Raw genomic sequence first — 24,954 nt, 5'->3', positions numbered from 1 at the left:
GTAATGCAGCATACTATCAAGTCTACTAGGCAAAGGGCTGGATGTAACGTTGTTGTCATATACACAAAACACGAACATATTCACTTACAAAAATTAAAGCCCAAAGCATAGGCTTTATAGCATTCCACAAAACTGAGACTGACACTGGGCATTACTTGAAATTGAGACACAACGCCAAGCTAGATACCAAACAATCCAACCGAGGGAAAGGGCTAGCAACTAAATACGTTGGAAGCACTCTTATGACAAACTCCACAAGCTAGCACTCCGACCATAGACTGAATGAATAAAGACTCCGACGATATCACAGATCAATAATAATGCGTTTACTAGCCGCTAACTAAACCACAGAATCCAACGTCCCTCTCTACTCACCCTGAAGCTAGCTGATGTTCACCGTCTCAGGGCACATTGTTGATTCAGAGACAGCTGCTAGTTTCATAGTAAAAATTTGCCAAATCTGCACTAGCCTAAAGTAAACGGCAAAACTCGTGAATCGTACGTGCATCTATGGTCAAACTGGGGTAACTCTCCTACGTACAGCTAACAAGTGATCCCATTGGATTAATTCATCCAATTACAATTTCCATTTATCTGCTTCTATTTTCTTAAACGAGCAGGACCTTAACCATGTTTTTCTATTTTCTCTAAATGCACACGCTATATAAGCAGTCTATTTCCTAAAATGTATAATGTGCTTGGATACAATAAATGAGAGTGCATGATAGTAGGCTGCGCCCACACACACACACACACACACACACACCGGTCACTTTCACCCCCCCTTTATGGTTTCAAAGATTGTTGACAAAACACTTGCAATTAACTTGCTATTGCCAAATTTGGCTGTGATTTGACATGTTATCATCGGATCAAATGCACTGCTAACAGCTGCTGTTCTTCTGCAGTTCTGGAAGGAGGTGGTGGAGGACGTGGAAGTCAGAGAGCTTATCTGGGACAAGAACAGCCCGGCACAAGGTAAACCCGCTTGCTGCTAGAAGCCACAGAAAGCAACGAAAGGGTACTGTACTCTCCCACTGTGTATTCATTGACACTTAAAAAAGCTGGGATGTGCACACGTGTGCTTTGCTTTGTTTACGTTGACTTCCTTTTTAGTGTTTCCTGTGTAACATCTGAGTGGGAAGTGTTATGTTGTGTTTTTAAGCCCTTATTCTCCCAACCTTCACATTCCCTTTTTACCAGTTTCTTTTTTCTTTTTTTTAACTAAGTGAAAGCGAAGATCACATGGAATGAAACGGTGGCAGCACATTGATTCAACCAGTTGGAGAAATGTTACAACCGCTCTTGCAATAGAGCTTTCTCTATAAGGATTTTGATTATCAGGCATTTTGTCTCTACCATCCAAGGTAGACCAAACTCAAACTCAAGCTCCAAAGCTGTGAATGGATGGTTTCCTCTTCTGTAGAAGCTAGAAGTCCATATGAAAACAACCGGGTTTTAAGAAAAACATTTATTTGCTATCATGTGGAGAAATATTAGGAAATTGCAGTAAATCGCAAGGGACAACTTCTAATGTTGAGCACGCAAATGAGTGTGTCGTTTATTTTTATAGAAAGAAAACACTCACAAAATGGCCCTGACCAGCCACACATTCAGAACATTTAAAGGGGCCGCGAACCCATAACAGTCATACTTACATGAACTCACTAAGGACAGTAAATGACTTGCATAACGTATTAAGTTTATCACTGCATGTAGAACTACACATAACAACAAAGGTGAATTATGTATGTCACATTCACTACAACACTACTACTTACTACTACCACTACTCCTACCCACATTCCTAAGTGTACCAGCAACGTCACTGATTGATTCAACTTGCTGTTACCATGGAAATGTTAACCGTACCTGCAATTGGCTAGAGTGTGTTTCTACCATTGAAGTCAATGACAGTATCTGAATACAGATTTGTACGTTTGCTTATTTAGTTTTTGCCGTTTGCAAAATAATTTGCGCCAAATCAAATATTTTATGGGCACGTTTCATCTCGTGGTTGGTGGACTTGCCTCCAGTCTGTTTTTTTGTTTTGTTTTTTAAATAGAAGCATTTCAGTTTAAAAAAATGTTTTTAAATGTCCATGGAGGATATTGAACGTGGAAAAAACTTCTGCAACCAGAGCCGTTCCAAAATGTGGGCGGTCACTGCTGAGCTCCACATACACACGCGGCATACACATGCACATACATAATGGCTAAAAGCTGGTTCCCTCCGCTCTGTTCTCGTTGCAGACGGCATGTCGTGCGAGGGGCGCTGGCAGAGCCTCTTCCACCCGCCGCGGAACCTGGGCATCAGTGACATGGAGGCCCAGCGGGTGCTGCAGATTGCTGTTATCCTGCGGAACCTCTCCTTCGAGGAGGCCAATGTCAAGCTGCTGGCGGCCAACCGAACGTGCCTGCGCTTCCTTTTGCTCTGTGCCCACTGTAACCTCATCTCACTCCGACAGCTCGGACTGGACACGTTGGGCAACGTGGCTGCTGAGGTTGGTTGGGTTGTTACCGTTTTGGGGCTCTCTTTAAAAACTTCATGTCAAAACATTGTGCCTAATAGGGCTGCACGATATGAGGAAAATATGCGATCTAACGGTAAACGTTGTAAATGGCGATGCCGATATTACTTGCGATAAATAAACTGATTTTAAATTGTCCTCAGTGCTGCCTTTCTGTTGCTTTCAGTATTCTGCTGAAATACAACAAATTGCTTGTTGAAATTAAAACAAAAGAAATTCATTTCATTGAACAAATTTAACATTAAATTGAATTTAAAAGGCACCACTAATACAAGAATGAAGGTAACGTTTTAAAGTGCAATTTTCTACTGATAATTTCTTTAATCTAACCCAGAAAATCGGATCGAATCGGTCTTATGGGATACGTTGCAGCCTTTCCCGATGATTGATGCGCCACTTGATAAAAAAACATATTGTGCAGTCCTAGCGCCAAATATAGCAAGCATGGCTTCAAAAACAGCCACTTTTTTGTTTTTGATAATTTGGGATAGTTCAGTAATGTAGGAAAAAGGTGCCAGATGAGCAGGGCCACACGAACTCTGCTGACGCAGAACGTTTTGCGGATTTTCGCAGATTTTAATTCAATTAAAAATAGAACTCATTAAGTTTACACATCTCCACCCACTCAGGCTGAAAACCAGTCTACTATATTCCATTTGGGCCTGCTGATGAGGGGAGCTTTGTTTCTAAAATGTAGGTTACTGTACAGTAAAGTCTTGTTTAGCCAACATTTCTGCTCCAAAACAGCCTGCATTGGAGCTTGAGAAGGGCCAGTCCATGTATGATAGTTTCATTCGAAGGAATATCATTTGTTTATCACACTATCCAGTGGTCTGAACCGATTGAATTGACTGTTCGTTAAACCCCTCCTCCGTACAGCGATTGTCCAATCATAACATAACAACAGTTACTAAACGCGGCAGGTCTGGCAAGCTTTGGATTCCTCCAAATGTTGTGTTGTGTATCAGGCTGTAGTAAAAAGCGATGCTTGGCATTTGAAGAGTTTGGAGGGTCTTTTTTTCCCTATCATTTTTTTTTCTTCCTCAGCCTTCCCAAAACCAAAAACCCAGCAGCAAAAGTGTAAAGAATGGATTGAACTGTGTGCATCTGCCCTCAGCTGCGGTCCATGCAGATCAGATGTCTCGACAGGTTTTCTAAACATACACAGTGGTTAGTTAGCGAACAAGCTTGCTTTATCCTCTACCAAAATCAGATGGAATAATAATCAAATGATTAGTTCCTGCTCAAAAACAAACGCGTCTGCTCGGGTAATTAGGGACCTGTTTATGAACCCAATCAGCTGTAATTGTAGTTGCAGTTTCCTAAGGAAGGAGATCTGCCAGATGGTGTGTTGTATCACTAACAAAGCATTCTGTTTTTTAAAACAAGTTTTACGTATTCATTTGACCAAGGTGAATTATCACGTTTTCTAGCAGTTACAGACCTGTATGCGCACCACATTAACCTAAAAAACATAGTCCGACATAGAATGAAAGTCTTAAATGTAGATTGTATGGAGAACATTGGGTATACGTTCCAAGGGACAATTACAAGGACTTGCTTCAATTTTAATAACAATTTATTGGTATGAGATGCATGTAGTTGAGCCCACATCTATTTTTAGACATCACATGCACGGGGTCCCTGATACAATCAGTTAATCCTTTGATGCCATTAATTGGATGGTTGGGTTTCGGGCTGTTAACACATTCCTCAGATATGATACTGCAAAGTCTTGTATAATCTGTCGATGTAAATCAAATAAATATTACTAGAGCACTCTTTTTGGTTGTTTATATGTTGTGACCAGTACAAAAATCCTTGACGTCACGATGCAACGACTGGGGTTTGGCTTTTGGCCATCTTGCTGTTTTGAACTATAGTAACAAGTCACATTTTTGGTTTGCCTTTGGTTCAGTGTAATTGCTATTTAAATTAAGTCACACCTTATTCTCATAGGTGTTTTCACCAAGGGTGGGAATATGTTACGATACCTAATGATTCAGAGGCCTACGGTTCAATTCTAAAGCGATTATCGGTGTTTGCAATGCAACAATTTTTTTATGTACATTTCCATGCTTGATTTACAAAAATATACTTCTTTTTTTTTAAATCGATTAACTTATCTGCACCGAGCATCAAATCATTCTAGAGAGAATCGCGATGCATCTAAGAATTGATTATTTTTCGCACTCTTAGTTTTTACACATGTAACATGGTTGCTTTGTTCCGATCTAGGGGCTAAAGTGATACAATGGATGCTTTTGTTCCTCACTTCCATTCACATGGCAACATTCAACATCGGTCCAAAGCGGTCTCAAGTTGTAAACATTTGCCATGCAAAAGCAAACTGCTCTCTCATTGGTCCGTTATCTTACTGGAAGATTTCCCTCTTCTGTTTTTGCCTGAAATAAACAAACATGGAGCACGTCAGAAAGTCTGCTTTTTCGGTTGCTAGATTGATTGCGTTCGCACTGCAAACAAACCTCTAAGGATTTGGAAGCCATCTGAGAGGGCGGTTCTAACGCGTGTACTACATGTTGCAGTTCTTGCAAGCTGACTTGTTGGATGGTGGGATCGTAGAACTAATCTTGCGTGATTTCTTGCAGCTCCAGCTGGATCCCGTTGATTTTCGGACAACTCATCTGATCTTTCACACCATCACCAAATGTTTGATGTCCAGGGACAGGTTTCTCAAAATGAGAGGTGAGTTTTCCGGTGGGCCATTATCTTATCATTCTCCCAAAATGCACCACAGAGCGCCACAGGAAGTCATTCCTGCCTGTGGCCATCAAACTTTATAACTCCTCCCTCTAAGTGTCTGACACACAGACACTTAGAGGGGTTGCAACTGGACAATATTATCTGTTTTGTGCAATAACACTGGCTTGTAATGTGTGCAATACTCAACTGCTGCTATTATTATTATTATTATTATTATTACTTTTCACCATTGCAACACCTTAATTATGTTATTTATGTAAATACATAACTATGTAAATATCCACACTCCTTGTATTTCTTTATATTTCTAATATCTGAGCAACTGTAACACAGTGTTTCCCTTCGGTGATCAATAAAGTATTTCTGATTCTGATTAAAGCTGAATTTATGCCTCTGCGTTAAATTGTGGGTACGTTTGTGGAGACGCGGACCCTACGCAGTATGAATGCTGTATGAAGCATTGTAAGTGAAATTCGTATTCTTATGTGCCCCTTTTCGTTTATTTTTAGCCATGGAAATCCTGGGCAACCTCAGCAAGGCGGAAGACAACGGAGTCCTGATCTGTGAGTACGTGGACCAGGACTCGTACAAGGAGGTAATAATGCTCCTCACCCTGCCGGACCTCATGCTCCTCATGGCCTCTCTGGAGGTGCTGTATCTGCTGGCCCAGCTCGGAGACATCCCCTGCAGCAAGATTGCCTCCGTCGACCATAGCATAGGTATGCATCCGCGGCTATCGCGGGCTAGTTGGGTTTGAAACCTACCGCGTAGGGGTGTAAATCTTAAGTCTTATCACGATATGATACGTATTCTTTGGACAACCATATCACATTTGCTGATATCTTAAAGTTTGTCGCGGTACGACTTCTATTCAATTCAGGAACCTGCAATCCATACAAGACGATATCATATGCCAATTTATTAGTTTTAATTTAAACATTTATATCACCTCAAAAAATAAACTAAATAGGATTAGTCAGTTTTTTGTCTAAGCTCTTCCCAGCATTTAAATAACAAACTATTCTTTTTGATAAAAAGAATAAATCTGAAGTGGGAATGTAAAATACGAAATGTATCGATATTTTCACTTTGTGCGTGTGTGCCCGCGCCTTGGTTTTCTGGGTACTCTGAACTTGGCGTTTGGAATGTGGAGCTTTTTCAGCATTGGATATTAATGAACTACTTTTATAGGTGAATCCAGGGCTTGAAATCTAGTGTCATATGGGATTGGTAGTGTTTTAAAAAACAAATGAAAACAGAAAATGTGTCTGCCAACCTAGTTTTGTCACTTAGTCTTCCATTTATATATTACTGGTTCAAATTAGTGTTTTCTACCTTCTACTCTTAAAATCTTAAAGGATTTGATTTGTGGTCTCTCCATAGCGGGAATGTGACTCCTTGTTCTGCTGTTTTTTTCACTGCTGAATCTGTGCTATGTGCTTTCTTCTTTCTCTCCCCCCCTCATTGGGTCAGACCTGTTAGTGCGGTTAGTATCAGTGGACCTCCATACGTTTGGACCTGATGCCCTGACAGCGGTGCGATTGATCGAGCATCAGGCCAACGCCGAGCAGGCGGCCGAGGTCCGGCCACAGCTGGTGGAGCAGGTGCCCGCAGCCACGCAGGGAGCAGCAGCACCTGGTGAGTGTCTGCAGGACATGTAGGCCGTTATAATGTTGCAGGGTCCCTCCCCAGTGTATTACAAGCCTGGTGAACCACTGGAGCTAAGGTGCTCCCCCCCAAATCACTGGGCCTTATTTTGAAATGTAATTCAAGATGTTTTTTAAACTACAGTTTGTTTTGTTGGAAACGTATTTTCAACTTTCCAGTTAGCTTTTGTACTGATTTAATGTAGGGCCCTGTGGAGTCTGTCCTGTAGCTTTTTAAAATTCAGCAATTACATCCATGATTCAGTTATCATGGAGAAACTCTGTTGTTGGGTAAATTAATATATAACATCATTGTATTTGTGTTTTTTGTGAAAAAATATTAATTTGTCAAGTAAGTAACAAAGCTGTCAGATGAATGTAGTGGAGTAAAAAGTACAATATTTCTCTCTGAAATTTTGCAGAATAGAAGTAGAAAGTGGCACAAAAAGAAAAGACTCCAGAAAATTTCCCTTAAATTTGTTAAAGTACAGTACTTAGTAAATGTACTTAGTTACATTCCACCACGGGTTGGGTGAAACCTTCATAAGAAACTTGTGACAGACATTTTTCTGCCTTATTTAAAAAAAAAAAAATTTTGAGCATTTTAGGCCTTTGACAGGACAGCTGAAGACATGCAAGGGGAGAGAGAGGAGAGGGAATGACCAGCGGCAAAGGGCCGCAGGGCGGAGTCGAACTTGCGGCGCGGCGTCGAGGACTAAACCTCTACATATGGCCGCCCAGATTTTTTTCTGCCTTAACAAGAGTTTACACATTTAGCATCCTGCTTGGAAAACCGGAAACTTTTGATTTGAACACCAGTTTTAGCATTACTAGCAGAGAATTTAATGTGTGGACCTTGGTTATAGGAAATAAACAGAGCTTTGGAGTTTTTTTCCCAAATGATTATGGTTCAATGGAAATCTGTAAATACTGTATTTTCACTAAAGTATTGTTGCGTTTTTTTCCAAATTATATATGTAACTTTATAAAAACAAGCACCTTTTGTTTATTCTGACTTTCCTCACAGAAGCCCAGAACGCCAGGATGGTACAGGCGTTCCTAGGCAAAAAATAATAATAATTAAGAAGGCCCTGTAGATAATACAAATGACCACAAGGGTACACACACAACAAATCCGTGTGAGGTTGCTGTGGTTTGATCTGTGATGGTGTGTCATGAACTGTATGTCTGAGCCAGATGAGGTTTTAAAAGATCGGAACTAAAAAAAAAAAATACTTTACAGTAAATGAACTGCATTTATTTAGCGTTTTTCATGTCTTAGCCACCGCTCAAAGCCCCTCAAAACTAATCCACCGTTCACACTCACTTTCATTCCCCTCTGGCAGAGCCATTGGAGCCCTGCGCTGCATCCTTCCCTACAAGCTATTCACAATCAGTTTGTTTTGTACCCTGTCCTGGCCGAAATACCTGCTGATCATTCATTAATCAAATTGTTCCTTGTCACTTGGAATAAGTGGCTTTGGTTTTATTTATGGTACAGTACATTGTTGTAGAATTCTTCATTTCCTATTTGCTAATTAATAAGGACGGCCAGAGTCAAGCAGTACTCCATATTTGAAGCCGCTCTTGTCTGTGATGAAATGAGTTGCAACTGTTAGAAATGCAATGTTTGAAGTAGCAAATATAGATGATAGGAATAATAATAATAATAATAATAATAATAAGTTTCATTTTTGAACAGTTATTGATGACATTTTAAAACCACCAAGAAAATTAGACACTTCATTGTCATTGTTAAAAACAAAACAAAATGTCATGGTTGGCAGAAACAAAGGAATTCAAATGCAGATGTTAAACCCGCGTTCCAAATTTGTGTGTGCGAGTGAGTGAGTGAGTGAGTGAGTGAGTGAGTGAGTGAGTGAGTGAGTGAACAGGTGACCCTCTGGTGGGAATAAAACCCACCTAACCTTGGATGTGTCATTCCTTGGCTGTCAGTGGGCTGACATTACTTTACTGACATCTAGTGGACAGCCTGGAGAGCACCACAACCCTGAAGTTGCTTCAACCAGTGCAGCAACTCACCAACCTCTAGCTTTTAGAATTTAGTCAATTACACCGAAACATTTATTGCTTTAAGAGTTAAATGTTTTTCTTTTTTATCTTTTCAGTAACGAGAGTCCCAGTTCAATCCACTCCACCGCCACCTGGTATCGTTGAGCTCGATGGGGAAAAATTTACACTGCAGTGGTAAGATTAGTTCATCTATTGTGTTTTTTTGAATTTGGATATTTGAAATGAATAAAAATACAGTTTGGATGCCTTTTTGTAAGAAAACAAATTTATGGTTTTCCCTGTACTAAGGCTGCGCAATGTTTTTTTTTTTTTTCCTCAATCGTCATCACAATATCAACTAGTGCCCCCCCCCATGTATGCAGCTTTGTTGCTTTCATAGTAACCACTCTGTGATTGTTTTTGCTTTTTTTCCCAACAGGCTAAATGCACATTTTGAGACAAACCCTGAGGGCTCTGTGTCGCGATCTGAAATTTACTCAGAGTACTTGGCCACTTGCAGTAAAATGGGACGAAGCAACATCTTGAACTCCACCGGCTTTCTCAAATGTCTGCGGTCAGTAGTCCCGTTTCCTTTCCCTGTTTCTCTGTTCCCCCAGCACAGAGCACTGATGTCTTTGTCCTGCCTGAGAGACTTTTCTCTGTTTGCTACACAGCAGTCACTTCACTGCCCTTTACCTTTGTAGAGCAGCTCTAATAAAGCATAGCTGTTTGTTTTGGATAAAACGGTGATACAAACATAATTTTAGTCAATAAGGTTCTGAGTAATGTCTACGGAGCCAGTGAGAATGTACATGCAGTAGGAGCTGGGCAAAATGGAGAAAATCAAATATAACAATATTTTTGACCAAATACTTTAGGTTTGGCTATTGGTGCTTCCACAAAATATTTACAAAATAGATTTTTGATAAACAATCATCCGTAATGTAGATATGACTTAGTGGGTGAAGGTAAATAGAACAGTCTGGTAAGTTCAAAAAATTACATCACTTTACTGTCATGTAGCCTTTAAAATCAGGAAACAATACTTGTCATATAATGAAATCCTAATATTTAAGACCATGTCTAGTATCATATATCGATGTATCGTCAATATAATGTTGATTAATTACTCAGCCCTAACACGCAGTAATCCCTTCTTCCTTTTTAAATATAATTTATTTGGAAAAGCATTCCTTCCACAGTGTAGGTTGTACATATTTGTGTTACTGCAAGTAGATACATACTGTATAACATTGTATATATGTAAGGTAAGCAAGGGATTTTCAGTACAGTTGCAGACAATTTTCATTTCACTAGCTCTTAACAGCTTAGCTGTTTTGAGTTTTAATAGTGGTAATGATCATCCAGAAAGATACCATCAATTGTTCTCGCGTTGTGATGAACCTGTCTCCTCCTTCCACCACAGGACTGTGTTTCCCAACCACACAATGCGACGGCAAGAGGAGACCAAGACCACTGGTCAACTTCAAATTCTCCTGGTAGGGCTGAGGCGCAGATCGATCCCCCTGCCCATCCAGCTTTACTACCAGCAGCAGAATCCTGCAGCAGCTCCAACGCCTCCGGCAGCCCCCGGAGACCCCCAGGGCCTGCCTCCAGGTAGAACTAATAGAATTAAAAGGTTTACTTCCTTCTATTCACTTCTTCTTCGGGAGTGGTGATTGGAAGGGTTAAAAAAGTCTTTGTGAACTAGGAAAAGTAGTTAAGGTAACTCAAGTAGCACCTTGACCTGAACAGTTCTGTTTTTGTGTGTTAATGTTTGACCAGGCTTACCTCTTGGGTCACCCAGCCTTGGAGCCCAGTTTGTCCGGGCCCTGGGCCCCAGCCTCAGCACCCCCGGCGCCGCCCCATCCATGGCCTTGACTGCACAGGAGCTTCCTCATCAAAGCCACTCAACTGTTCCCCGACACCAGGCGCAGGCGTCTCCGCAGTTACCGTCGAATCCTCTGCCGGCGGTGCAGCAGCAGGTCCGACCTGGTCCAGTGGTCCAGATTCCGACGTCGACGACGGCCGCCCAGAACCACAGCCCCCAGAACCCCGGCGCTCCTGCTGCAGCTCAACAACACTCCCCCATGCTTCCCACGGGGACGCCTGTCACGCTATTTCAGCAGGTACCGCAGGGCCACATTCTTACCGCCAGGGTGCAAGGGGTGTGCCCTCCGATCACCCAGCACCCGGCCCTGCCTCAAACCCCTCTCCCGTCTGGGCCTCAGGGTGAGGCTCCCCAGGTGGAGCCCTGGTGTGTTGCTGGGACATTGACACCCTCTTCTTCCATCCAGGTGGGGGCTGGTATTGCCGGCGTGCCCAATTCCCAGGGCTCGCGCGTCACATTTCAGAATATCGCCCCCAAACCAGCGCCAAGCCAGTCAGGTGGACCAGCAGCCACGATAGCCACTCCCAACCAGCAGCCTCCGCCTCAACAGCAGGCGCAGAGTGTCGTAATAGTTGGCCCCAACCCCCAGCAGAGCCAAGCCTACACCCCTGCCATACACCAGATCGTTCTTGCCAACCCCTCAACCCTTACCGGTGCCCAGACTATCCAGATAGCAGGGCAACCCGGAGCTGCTTCCAACCCCTGCCCGCCCCCTGCTTCTCACTCCAACACCCAGCCCAATCAAACCGTCAGCCACGCACTGTCCATGAAACGCCAACAACAGCAGCATCAACAACAGCAGTCGCAGCTCCAATTTATTTCCCCAAATCCCCCCTCTCAGCCTACCTCCACCGAGTCCAGCTTGATCAAACAGCTACTGCTTCCAAAGCGAGGGCCTTCTACTCCAGGAGGGAAGCTCATCCTACCCGCTCCACAGGTGCCCCCTCCCAACAGCACAATAGCCCCAGGTCCACAGGTCATCTACCAGACGAGCTACAGCACCCAGAATCCCTCTCCTCAGCCTCAGCAGCTCAATGTCCAGCTGGTTCCTGGTCAGCTTCCTGCTGCAGGAGCCCCAGCCCTCCAGACGGTCCAGCTCTTGCCAGGCCAGCTCATTTCCACAAGTAGCCCCGGGGCAGCTACCATCATCCAAGGCCCCACGGCGGCTGGACAGGTCACGTTCACCGTGGTTCCCAACACTGGCTTCACCTCTACCGCTGCTGTAGCTGCCGTCAGCCAGGGTGCCGTGGCGACTGGAGTCCCCCCACCGCCGTTCTCTGCTGCGACGGTGGCACACCACGCCCCAGCAACTCCACCGCCAGCTCCCCTCAGAGGAGACAAGATTATTTGTCAAAAGGAGGAGGAGGCAAAGGACGCCACGGGGCTGCACATCCATGAGCGAAAGATTGAGGTTATGGAGAACTCGTCTTTGGCTGAAGGCGACTCCAACGGCAAAACCAGCAACGGTGACGTCGCGGAAGGTGCCAAGCTGCTAAATGGTCGGAAGTGCATGGAGTCAAATCTACCTCCATACCACTCAGGGAACAGCCAGGGGGTACTCAACGGCCCAGCCACGGAGGGTCACCCTGCTAATGGGAAGCAGGCTCTCTCCCCCAGCCTGAACGCCCCTCTGGAGGGCAACCCCGACCCCAAAAAGACCCTAGTCAACGGGGTGTGTGACTTTGATCGGGGTGACTGTGGTGGCAACATAAACAAAAACATTCCAAATCACATTGCTTCTAAACAGTACTTGGGGAACGGGGAGGTGGGCCCCTCTGAGAAGAGCCACGGGTCAGACCCCCCTCTTCCTAGTCCTCCTCCCCCCCAGCAGGACACTGCCAAAGCCCAACAGGCTGAGCGCCTGGCTAACGGACCCCAGGTAGCAGGCAACAGGCCTCCCTCGGAATTAACCAATGGACCTTTGGGGCCGGGCCACGCCGTGCATGTGCTAAGACAGCAACTGCTCCCCAATTCTACCCTACCCTCCACTGTTACTGTTACCTCCCCGAGTCCCGCCGCCCCTCCTGCGAACGGAGTGGCCTCCGAGGCTCGAGGTCTCAAGAGACCAGCCGACAGCGAGGACCGCAGCGCGGCGTCCTCGGGGATCCCCAATAAAGTGGGAGTGCGCATCATCACCGTCAGTGACCCCAACAACGCCGGCAGCAGTGCCACCATGGTGGCGGTGCCCGCAGGAACAGACCCAAGCACAGTAGCCAAAGTAGCAATAGAGAACGCCACTCAGCAGAGGAACTGCTCACCCGCACTGGCAGCTGGCTTAACGGTGAGTCATTTTGTAAAGCTAGTCTTACAGTAAGTCACGTTTTATTAGTCACTTCTAGTGTGACTCAATGTCAGGTCTACTATAAAACGCGTCTTGCATGTCTGTCACAGACACAACAAGGTGAGTATTTGCATTACCAAGTCATGTACGTGGTCTGTGGCTACTGTGTTTGTCTACCACCTACGTATTTGGTTTAGGGTATCATTTGGTATTTTTATTGAAAACAAACAGATTTAGTAACACATTAGATGTTCCTTTCACAGTCTAGCAAACAGGATAGAGTGTAAAACTTATGTTTCTATGTTTGTTTTTAAACCTGCAGTTTATGATGGCTAATGTAGGCAGCTGTCATCTGTTTATTTATGACTGTTAATCAGTGTTTCATTGACTCAACTTTTACGATGTTAGATACTTTAAACATAGTTCTATAACATAACTTTTCAGATTAGAGCCCGATAAAGGATTGGGTTACAAAACAAACCGATATCCCTAACATTAGTAATTTGACTATTATGAGTTCTCACTAAAATAATGATAATTTGTTTTTATTGTCACAAGAACAGAGGAACATCAAAATATAATAAAGGTCTGATAGATAAAATGTATAAAAATACGAACTTAAGATATGATAGTTAAAGCACTTGGAACAAAAACACATTACAAAAAAATAATCACTGTTGCTAAGAGGGACGTTGTAGAGCGTCCTCTGGTGGACAACCTGTGCAACAACCAGCTTCTCATAACACTGTTGTGACTGTCCGTTTTTGTTTTTTTAACTCTATATATATATATATATATATATATAATATATAAATACATAATCTTCTATATATATATATATATATATATATATATATATATATATATATATATATATATATGGTTCTGATATTTTATCAGAACCATTTGTCATTTTAAATGATTGTGATGAATGAATATTTTTTTTTTAATAAATCAGTCATTATAAATGCCAATACCAATAGATCGGTAAATGCCTAACATCGGCCAATGATATCAGAATAATTCGTCATAAATTGGTCATTATAAATGCAGATACCAAAATATATCGGTCAGGCTCTAGTCCGTATAGTATGAGCTCAGATTTCTTTCACCTAGACAGAGCAGAAACGGCTCTTTGCGTCCTACAGTCGGTGCCTCCCCCTGTCATGTTTCCGCCTGTGGAACAACATGAAGTTGAACTTGAGAGGCTGCTGAGAATACATCAAAAGCCAGAATGGGCCTTTTAGGCTACATTAACACCGCTACGTTTTGGTTTTTAAAGGTGCAGTAGGTAAGACTTACCGTGCGTACACGCCGTCTTGAGCTGCAAAGAAGCTCTGGCCGCCCTGTCAAGGACGCTTGTCAAAAAGTACGGGTAAGCTTTTTGACGCTTTGGCCGCTCTGACGTGGCAGAGTTCTCTGTTTTACCGGGGAAGCACACGCAGCCACTGCACGGACAATAAACTGACACTAGAAACCTTTTATAAATTACACATATGACAGAATTTGTATTGTTAATTGGTAGCAGCGGTGTCTGTTAGCAGTTAGCTCGCTTGTTAGCCGCTGAGCCCCAGCAGAATGCAGGCTGAGCAAGCAGCTGCCAGATTAACCTGGTGGCAAGTAACGTTAACTGGTCCCTGTGTACAAACAATGTTATATCGTAAACGTTAGGTAACCCAGCAACGTCGGTTATAAGCTTGTCCTCAGAATTAATGTTTTGGTAGGATCGAAAGTTTACATTGTATGTTACTCCAGAATCAGCCAGCGCAAAGGTCACTTATATTCCGATTGGTTGCTGGCGTTAGCCGCTGCTTGCCTCTTAACCGCGTCATAGATCATTACCATAAAGTTGAAAAATTTCAACTTTCTGATTTGACGCTCAACAAGGGCTGCACGATTATGGCCAAAATGATAATCACGATTATTTTGATCAATATTGAGATCACAATTAATTATCACGATGATTTGTTTATTTTATCCAAAACCAATTTTAAAGTCACATAGGCTATTTATAACTGCTTTCACATCCTTATTGTGCTACATTCCTCTTATGTTGACGTTGTATGTTGGACATACATACAGCTTCAACACATGTAAATGAAAATGATCTGAAATAAATAGCCTAAGATATATTTGAAAAAAAAATGTATCTCTTTGAAAGCTTCTTCGCTTGTTTTCAACAATAACTGATTAAAAGAGCTAGGAAGAGAGGGAGAGCGCGATGGACATTGAAAATGAAGGACTTCCGGTAACTTTAGAAGCTCAAGTTGGTGGCGGTGTGTATGCACGGTTAGGGCTGCACGATTATGGCCAAAATGATAATCACGATTATTTTTTATCCATATTGAGATCATTATTAATTATCACGATTATTTGTTGATTTTAACCATAATACATTTTATTGTCACATAAAGCAGCTATAAATAGCCTATAAGCTATAGTTATAAATAGCCTATATTTATTAATATTTATAACTTGTGTTAACTGTGTCAATCACTGCTCCGGCACTCATTCTCTCTTGCGGTGGGAAGGGCTTAGGAGACCGTTTTGGGCTTGAGCAGAAAGTGAGCAGGGACTGAGAAGTTGTTGATGTTCAAATTTTTTGGCTAAGTCCTGGATCTTAACGACCCTACCTACAGCACCTTTCAAGCGATATCTGTGCACACAAGTGCTTTTAGCTCTAATCTCTGTTACAAACTAATATGACCCAAACCTCATATCTCATGACCATTCTCATATACTGGGCATGCACATGCTGGGGTAAACGGGAGGCAGCATGTTTACTCTGCATTGCTTCTAGTTGCAATGGTAAAGTTCGTAGCTTAGGCTCAGAGAAGGAGGTGTCTTGACTGATTCTGAGACCCACTCAGAAGCCGAAACGTTGGCGTCAATGTCTAGGTTGCAGGGGGTCACGTAACAATTTGAACCAGAGATGTCTGACTCTGAGAGCCAAGAAGATTTATTTACAACCCCAACATGAAGTAAACTATGAAGTTGTATTTGACGTTACATGTGAAGTTGGATGTGGTTCTGAAAATATAAGAAAAAAAAAAAATTATTTACCAAAATTAAATAAGTTCAGGAGCCTCCGATGAAGCTGGGAATTAAACAGCAGTAATCCACACCGTGGTAATCCACTGTGATAAAAAGGATATTTTACACGAAAAGGGTAATTGTTACCGTCACCATATTCTACCATGGTTTACTGTTTTACTGTTACACCTGTAACCTTACATTAGGGTACATCCCTAGCCAGAAACATTAGTGTGGTTTTAGTACGATTGCAGCGTTTGATTCTGAAATACACTGTTATGTAACAGAATTGAAGTGTGGGTGTGGGTGTGGGGGAATGGGGAATGGGGTCTTTCATTATATTTTGCCACAGCTTTCTGTCTGGTGTATGCTACACTAGTCTGTACTGCATGAATGTTATGATAAATCATCAGACTGATAACCGGTGTGTCAAATAACAGACTTTTGTCAGCTTGGTGGTGTTGCACTGGAGATGGTTACCGTTCTGAAAAACAAACCCGAAAATAGTTCTGTGATTCTCCAGGCGTCATTAACTTCCACTGTACAGTTAGTTTTAATATAACTCGACCACCAACACGTTTATTGCACATTGCTTATGTTTAATGTCTGGAGGTTAAGAAAGTGAGGCCAGTTAAGACCATGTGGCTCTCACCGATACCCACCTCCTATAGCAAAGCAGCTGAGAGAACAACTTCTGCCAGTAGACAGGCCTCGGTTACATCTCAGCCAACAGTTTTTGTTTGGGGAAATATTCAGTTGCAGCCGGTGAATATTCTATTCTGGCTTTTGAGAAGTCCTTTTTATTGTTGTCAGCAAAAGTCTTGACTCAGGACTTTCATGTCAACCCGTTCAGAGCTTGATCTGTCACTAATGCTGAATATCTTTTATGTGGAATGATGCGTTCGGCTCACAATTTTATTCACGTTTTTAAGTTCACAGTAGAGCCTAACCGATAAGGGATTTTTAAGGCTGATACAAATATTTGGTTATTTACAAATATGATATTCCAACATATCGCCCGATATATATTTAAGAAGAAAAAAAACATGTAACATAAGTTTTCCCTTACATTAGTTATTTGTGGTTATTTATGAGTTTTCACTAAAATATTAGTTTTGTCATAACAGATCAAAGGAACCTCAAAATATATTAGTTCTGATAAATAAATAAAATGTATAAAAAATACAAACTTAAGATCTGAAACTTAAAGTCCTTTTGAACAAAAACACAATAACTAAAAAAACAGTGTTGCCAACAAGGACGTTGTAGAGCGCCCGTTGGTGGACAAACTATGTAATACCAACGCTCATAACATGGTTGACTTTCGTTTTTTAATTTTTTTAAATATTAATTTATCAGAATCATTTGTCATCATAGATTTTATTTATTTATTTATATCATTTATTTGTCAATATCATATATTCTGATGAATTAATATTTAAATGAAAACTATATTTTTTTTTCTTAAAGAAGAAGAAAAAAATATCAGCCAATATAAATATCGATAGTTTGGGAAATGACGAATATTGGCCAATAATATTGTTTCTAGTATATTGGTATCAAGTTCACAGTACACTTTTCTCACGGTATTTTAACAGAATGAACTGCAGACAAATATTCCCTTATTCATATAAACTGTCAAAGTGCAACTGAAATTGTATTTTATAAAACAAAAATCTAATCTAATTTTTTTAACAAATACCACATCAAATAGAAAAAAGAATATTTTCAAATAAATGGATCAAGAAGATGTAGTTAGGTCTGAAGTCCAACAAGTGAAATCAAAAGAAGATCACGCCCTAGGCCGTTTTTAACAATTGCATCGCAATTCTTTTTTTTCTTTTTTTTTATCTCTCTAAACCAGTTGTAATCTTTACACATTTGATGTTGATTTTTAACCGATTCACAATGCACTGTTACATCCCTAACAGAGGGTCTTAACTTGATGGTGTCTCCTTTTTTTCATGCCAATTTATTTTTCCTGACTCTTCCGCAGCCTACACTTACCCCGCCCCCTGTATCCCAGCCTGCTCCGGGGGGTAACCACAGCCCCCACCCCTCAGCACAGCAAACCCCCGCAGCACCGCCAGAGCAGAGCAGGAAAGCAGGGCAGAACTTCAAGTGTCTGTGGCAGTCCTGTAAACGGTACGTGTCGGTCACAGAGCGCTCCTAGTTGTCCTTCGCGGAGCTTCCGCTGACTGGTTTGCCTTTTTTCTCTAGGTGGTTCGAAACGCCGTCTCGGGTGTTTTACCACGCGGCGACGCAACATGGCGGAAAAGGTGCATATGGAGGCCATTGTCAATGGGAGGGATGTGAACCCTTCCCCCGGCAGAGACTGTCCTTCATCACGCATCTACAGGTAAGACTCCCTGCACCTAATCTGTGGCTGGCAGTGGAACACTCGCCATACAGGGAAATCTCTTCTCAGTGTTTATGTTATTGCACCTTTTCATAATGCCATAAACACATCGACATAACAATTTATAACAACCAAAAACTGTTCAAGATTGGTCTAATCAGTTTCCACTCTTTCTTTTCCAGGATAAGCACTGTTCTCGAGAGGCTTTGCTGGCTGGACTCAAACTAGAGGAGCAGCAGGCACAAAGTCCCAATCAGACTTCTTCCCAGTACATACACCTTTCTTTATTCATCTTAATTATTGATGCACAAAACCTTTTTTTTTCTCTCATGTTTATGCTTGAAGTCATTATCAGAAGCATTGACTGGTAGATTTCATTGTTGTCCGGTAGATGGACGTTGAAATAAAAGTAGTTAAAATGGTAGATGAAAAGGGAATTTATTTTGTAATGGGCTATCCCGAATTGGCACGGACCAAATCAGAAATATTGCATAACAATTTTCTGGGGAAGACTAGTGTGGTATTTGACAGCTGACATTGATGTATTGTGTGTATGCTTGGTGTGTTCTACAGGACTCCGCCAGCGGCAGGCAGTTCTCAGACACCGCGAGCACCCAAAGCAATCGTGAATCATCCGAGCGCAGCTCTCATGGCCCTCCGCAGAGGCTCTCGAAACCTGGTCTTCAGGGACTTCACTGTGAGTAGAACACAACAATTACCCCATTTCTCGCCCATTTTTCCATGAAACACACACACATTTCCAGGTCTGTCTTAGGCCGAATACTGCATTAGACTGTACATTAGGCTTGTGCAATCTCTAATAATTTCAAATCATCCAATCGTGGGTACTAGAGATTGCCGATAGGCAATCTGATCGCCAGGCTGGATTGATTGAACTCGTAATATGAAATAACATATTACGCATATGCAGTATTACTTTATTACGCACTTTCACCAATGAAACTGGCAACACCAGCTCGGCTGTCCTGTCCTGCCTCCTGATTGGCTGACGTGGGGATGACATGCTTCTGTGTTGTTAGCGTCCTGCGTCAGAAGCTCAATGCGGTTACTTTAGTTGTATTCTTCATTACAGCAGCTAATTATCCACTATATATTTAAAGTTTACATTCCGCTAGTTCTCGCTAATCCCACAGCTGTTTACACGCCATTTAACTGTGTTGTCTACTTTAGTTTGGCAGTTAGCGGTGGCTTCTCTCACTCACCGGCTCAACTGTAGTTTATTTGTCATGTTGGAGGCAAAGCTCCGCACCACGGAAACTCTATTGTTGACGTTAGGCAGCATCCGGCAAGCCAGAAAGGCTGGTTGACGCTCCAAAAGAAGCACGGCCAATCCTTTTTATAATGTAATGTGTAGGATTTAAAATGCACTTGTCCTTATTAACGTGGCTCAGTGGGTGGACTTGGACGCTCCACTAGAAAATAAACAGGAGGGCAAAGATTGTAGATATTATAGTTCTCATAAAGCCTGTAAATCCAGACCCAAACCTGAAAGGTAAAGGGTCTGGCATCGAGTAATGAAAGTCACCCATCTTGAGGGGCGGCACAAAGCGTGCATTTGAAAATGTCACTGCGTGCAATTGGATCACACTTCGATCAATCACAACAACACACGGGGTGACGCATCCAGAGCCCCATATGCTTAGCTACCAGTGGAGCTAACTGGAAGATTAAACTGTCGTCATCTGTTTAGCTCGCTTCTGGCCCGCCTATATCAGATACACCGATGTGATTGGTGCAGCTCGGCTACAAGGGTATAGTTAATGAGCAGCATTACTCGATGCCAGAGTAACTTACTGAGCAAATTCATATGTGCTCTTGCGAGAACTCTGTATTTCACGGGTAGTTATAGTATTAAGTTGACTAAAATTGCTTTAATATATGCGTAGGAAACCCCAATCGCCAATCATTCCTTCAATCATCAATATATGATTTGATCGGCAATTGGCCCAATCCTAGTGTACATAAACTTTCTGCATATTGTGGTATTTGCGACTGTCAAGTACACTTTGTAAATGTTATACCATTTTTGGCACAACCGTGTGTAAGAACACTCATCTCGTTGCTATTTTTCTGTCACAACTGGAATAAATGGATGTTCCACCTTACCCATCCACATGTCCAAACAAGTGCCTTTCTTCAACTGCCTCTTCTTCTGAACCTCTACATCTTATTTGTTCCCTCGCCTAGGATGAGAAAGAGGGACCAGTGACCAAACACATACGACTAACTGCTGCCTTAACGTTAAAGAACATCGCCAAGCACTCGGACTGTGGTCGCATGTAAGTCTCCTTCTGCCTTCGGGGAGTGTTGAGTGGAATTTTTCTGTTTTTTTGCTGATGTTTGTTCCTTTGCCAGAAAGATGTCATGAAAATTACATTAGTATGAGGAAGAAAAAAATATATATAAGCTTTTGCGTTTTATGTTGTTTGTCTGAGTCAGTACCTTTTGGTTAAATACACTTACTGAAAGTTGCTTTGGATAAACGTGTCCGCTGAATGAATAGTAATGTTGTTTATTGTTTCTTTGTGAAATGCAGAACAAAACTTTAACTTTAGTGTTGTGTTCCTTCCTCCTTTTGCCTCTCAGGTTGGTAAAGAGGCATGAGACACACCTGTCTGTGCTCGCGCTAAGTAACATGGAGGTTTCCACCACGCTCGCCAAATGCCTTTATGAACTGACTCGCTCGCTCCAGGCTTAACGCCAAAAGGACAAGCTCTATAACACACCCAACCCCCCTATCCTTCTCCTTGGACGAGAGGGGGAAGCCACCGGTGAGCCGTTGCTGGTCTGCACAGGGAGCGGAGGGTCAGAACCGGACCGAAGATCCTCCTTCAACCGCGCCTGGCACCCTCCATCCCCCTCTCATCCCTCACCTCCTTCCTTGCCAACGTGCGTTCAAACCCCCGCGCTCCCTTCCCCATCCACACATACTCAAAAAAAACTGCCACGGGGTCTTCCACCAGCTGCCCACCAGGGGAAGCTCTTTAAGACTGCTTCCCTGAGGGACTCCACCAACGAAACCCCAAACACAAGCACATTGTGTTTGTATTTAAAAAATATTTTTTTTTCTTTTGTTTTTTCTTTCCCTCTTCATCCTGTCAACGGATGTGTATGTTGGAGTGAGTGGCGTTCGACTGAAGAGTACATAAGGGCAGGGAAGGGATGCAGGCTATTGTAGGTGTCCCACAGGGTCGGGTGGAGGAGGACTCAGCTGGCAACTGGCGCAGATATTTTTTTTTTTTTGTTTGTTTTTTTAGAAACTTGGTAGCTTGGTTTTCTTACTTGAGTCAATATATTTTCACTTATTTATTATTGAAATGAATACCATTACAATTAATGAAAAAGAATCTTGTACATATGTTGTGAATATATATAAAGAAGATCCTTTCATGCCGATGCAGCCACTGGAGAACTTGCTCTGTGGAGTAATAGAAGCATTACTTTGGTAGAATTGAATAAAGTAGTATGTTTTTCTGTTTTGTTGCTTTTTTTATGATCCCTGGTCACTTGTATCTAATGTGATTCTATACTCAGCAGTGGATGAATGTACTTAAAAACCTGTAAATAATTCTGCAAAGGTACTGATGCTGTAAAGCTTTGGGAGGGGGTAAAAACAGTTTTTTGTGGAACTGTGACATTTTTTGTATTATAATACCTTGTAGAACTCATTTTGCTGGCTGAAAGAGTATGGAATAATATATCTCATGTCATTTTGTAGAAGAAAAAAAAATATTGAAGGTATTCTCTTCCCTTCCCCCTCACATGCCCTCCCGTCAACACGTGCACACACACAAGTAACATATATCCACTGTAAGCGTTTTGTCATTGTACGAGCACAGTGCGCGTACCAAAATTTTTTTGTATTTGTAAATTGGTTTAAATACATGGAGTTTTTATACAGGTTTTCTCCTGTGTTCTTTGCTTTACGTGCAGGTATGATATTTTCTTCACTACTTTTTTCTATCTTAATATAGTGTGGAGTTTTATTGTACTATTTTTTCATTCTTAATACCATGCCACATTCCGGCTCACGTCCTCAGACTGTCCTCTCTACCGTGTGTTGTGTAACATTTATGATTGCCTGTCGTATTAGCATCTGACCGGGGCAACCCAACCATCCTCATTTCTGCGGTGTCAGTAGGATGTGTGACTATACATAGACTTAACAGTCTGTTAGAGATTGGCTTTATTTACTTTGGTGACTGTTTATAGTTTTTAAATAAAACACTGAACATTTTGCTTTGGTTTTATGCTTGCTTCTTTATCTCCCCCCTGCTGTAGGTGTAGCTCAACTAATTTGATAAAGGAAAATTACATATTGAGTGAGCTGTAACACGTGTTGCAATAGACAGTTAGCTTAGAGTCCTGGGTAAACATTGGAAAAGCGGTTAGATAAAAGCGCTAAATGATTGAAGTAGTTAGCTAAAATACATTTTTAGCTAGCTAACTGTTGAAATGGAACGCTTATAATAGTTAGTCAAAAAACAATTGATAAATAATTGAAATACCTAAACGTAATGAATAAGCGTTTCTGAAAAAGTTCACCAGTTCACTTTTAAAGACATTTTAAAATCAAATCTACACGTTTGGAACATGTTGGTACTTTAGTTCAGCTGTCGGGGCTGTCTGACAAAAGATTTGGGAACCTCTGGTGTGAAGAACACTGAGTATGAGTCTTTTCCTGGATTCATCTTGGCAATCTGTGTTGTGGGCTTAATAAGAGAAGTCTGAACAGATGCCAGTGTTTTAAATATTCAACACTCCGTTTTCATGGTTGATAGCTGAGACTTCAAAACAGCCCTCTTGTCTGATATAGCTAACCTAACAAGCTCATCCTTTTGTTCTGCTCAACAACTAGACATATTCTGTTGGCTCTTTTCCTTTTCACATAATTGAATTGTTAATGACTTTGCTGAGCCTGCCAAAACATACAGAACTTTTCTGTATTTATCAATAAGACTGTACACTGTCATATTTTGATAGCGCATAGAGCATAATAAGTCATCCTTTTGTTTATTTTCACTTCCATCTTTGTTGCTCACTGGTTATTGTGTTGGTGTTTCTGCATTCAATCAAAAGGCGCAAGGAGTCTTGTGTAATTGCTGCTGAGGTTTAGGATAAATACCTGGTGCTCTCTTTTCAGTCATGGTAGCTATCACTGCTCATTTAAACAACCCTTAAATGGTTTTTGCGTCTGCTGAAAATCCTTGCTTTTTACAATTGACTAAATTCACACTTGTAATTGCCTTTTTCCACATTTTGGCTTGCCATATAAGAGAAGGCACAAGTGTTTCTAATAACACTAAGGATTGCTTGGTTCTGTTTGATTGTTCCAGATACAGTTTTTAGTCTGTAAGTTACAACTTCAGGTCAAGACTCGCAACTTGGTAGCGTTCAAGGCAAAGTCACTGTCACTGTCCAATGTGAGGAGAGTGCAGATGTAAACGGTTTACGGCATAACGCATCATACCCGATGAGACTCAAGTCAGACTGGCTCTGGTCGAGTGCAGATGTTAGTTGCGCATGCTCAGATTTAAACGGTTTACGACGTAACTGTCATACTAAAATTTGTGAAATCCATGAAATAATAAACTTTTGTCATTACAAACAATAACAGAAAATGTGAATCATTTCAAAAACGTTTTAACTATCTAGCTATGATTGTTTGATTGCTAATGTTAGCTCAAAACACCATTCAAATTACAGTCTTTGTTGTGTTTGATTGCTAGCTTGTAGCAAAGCTAGCAGTCATGTCAAAAACATTTTAGCTATCTATAATTGATTGATTGGTAAAGTTAGCTCAGAACGCCATTCAACTGAAAACCTCTGTTGTGTTTGATGTTGACTTCTAGACAGCAGTGAATTAACTTTGTTAGGTAGGTCCATTTTTACTGTATTGACATTACAGAAGTCTCTCGTTAGCATCTTATATGCTAACTACTTGTTGCAAAGTGACACATGCGCAACTCAGACCTGCACTCTCCTCACATTGGGCAGTGAAAAAAAGCCATAGTATAGTATGTCAAAAATATTAATATTAAAAACGCCATAGTACACTGACACTCTGGATGTGTTTTGGCTCACCAAGACTTGGCTTAACAGAAGGAGTCCTTTTTAGAGTAGCCTGGAAAAGAGTAAATTATGGCCTAATTAACAACCTGATAAAGATTTCAAATATAGCTTTACTTTGACATTTAAACCTTTAATTTTAAAATCCTACATCAGAATGGTCCAATATCTGAGAGACACAGTGGATATGTGATATCTCAAACAGGCTTGGATTGAAACTGGCTAAACAGGAGGGTTCATTTTTAGAATAGCCTGAAAAAGAGTAAAATCTGGCTTTAACAGCCTGAAAAAGATTTCAAATATAACTTTAAAGCTTTACTATTTAGTCTTTTTCAAGCTACTCTAAAAAGGAATCACAGAAACTTGAGCCATGACAATGTTTTTACA

At 41.6% G+C, this 24,954-nt stretch overlaps 1 protein-coding gene across 2 annotated transcripts in view; it reads left to right on the top strand.

Moving 5' to 3' along the window:
• Positions 1–22,737, top strand: part of arid2 (AT-rich interactive domain 2) — a 51,928-nt gene extending 29,191 nt beyond the window's left edge. The window contains exons 7-22 of one of the 2 annotated variants that reach the window (XM_032505718.1): positions 909–978; positions 2,253–2,503; positions 5,140–5,236; positions 5,764–5,973; positions 6,728–6,892; positions 9,030–9,108; positions 9,353–9,487; positions 10,340–10,530; positions 10,699–13,085; positions 18,115–18,263; positions 18,339–18,477; positions 18,660–18,745; positions 19,051–19,174; positions 20,686–20,777; positions 21,085–21,233; positions 21,267–22,737. In XM_032505718.1, coding sequence (XP_032361609.1) covers positions 909–978; positions 2,253–2,503; positions 5,140–5,236; positions 5,764–5,973; positions 6,728–6,892; positions 9,030–9,108; positions 9,353–9,487; positions 10,340–10,530; positions 10,699–13,085; positions 18,115–18,263; positions 18,339–18,477; positions 18,660–18,745; positions 19,051–19,174; positions 20,686–20,777; positions 21,085–21,196 — 4,287 coding nt within the window. In that variant the 3' untranslated portion in view covers positions 21,197–21,233; positions 21,267–22,737. Of the gene's footprint in view, positions 1–908; positions 979–2,252; positions 2,504–5,139; positions 5,237–5,763; positions 5,974–6,727; positions 6,893–9,029; positions 9,109–9,352; positions 9,488–10,339; positions 10,531–10,698; positions 13,086–18,114; positions 18,264–18,338; positions 18,478–18,659; positions 18,746–19,050; positions 19,175–20,685; positions 20,778–21,084 lie in introns of both variants that reach the window. The other variant, XM_032505717.1, reaches the window with a different exon arrangement.
• Positions 22,738–24,954: the final 2,217 nt, after the last annotated feature.

This window comes from Etheostoma spectabile, chromosome 23 (genome assembly GCF_008692095.1).
Source record: "Etheostoma spectabile isolate EspeVRDwgs_2016 chromosome 23, UIUC_Espe_1.0, whole genome shotgun sequence".
NCBI classification, from domain to species: domain Eukaryota; kingdom Metazoa; phylum Chordata; class Actinopteri; order Perciformes; family Percidae; genus Etheostoma; species Etheostoma spectabile.
Note: the sequence above shows the minus strand (reverse complement) of the source record. Positions and strands in the feature narration are given on the sequence as shown.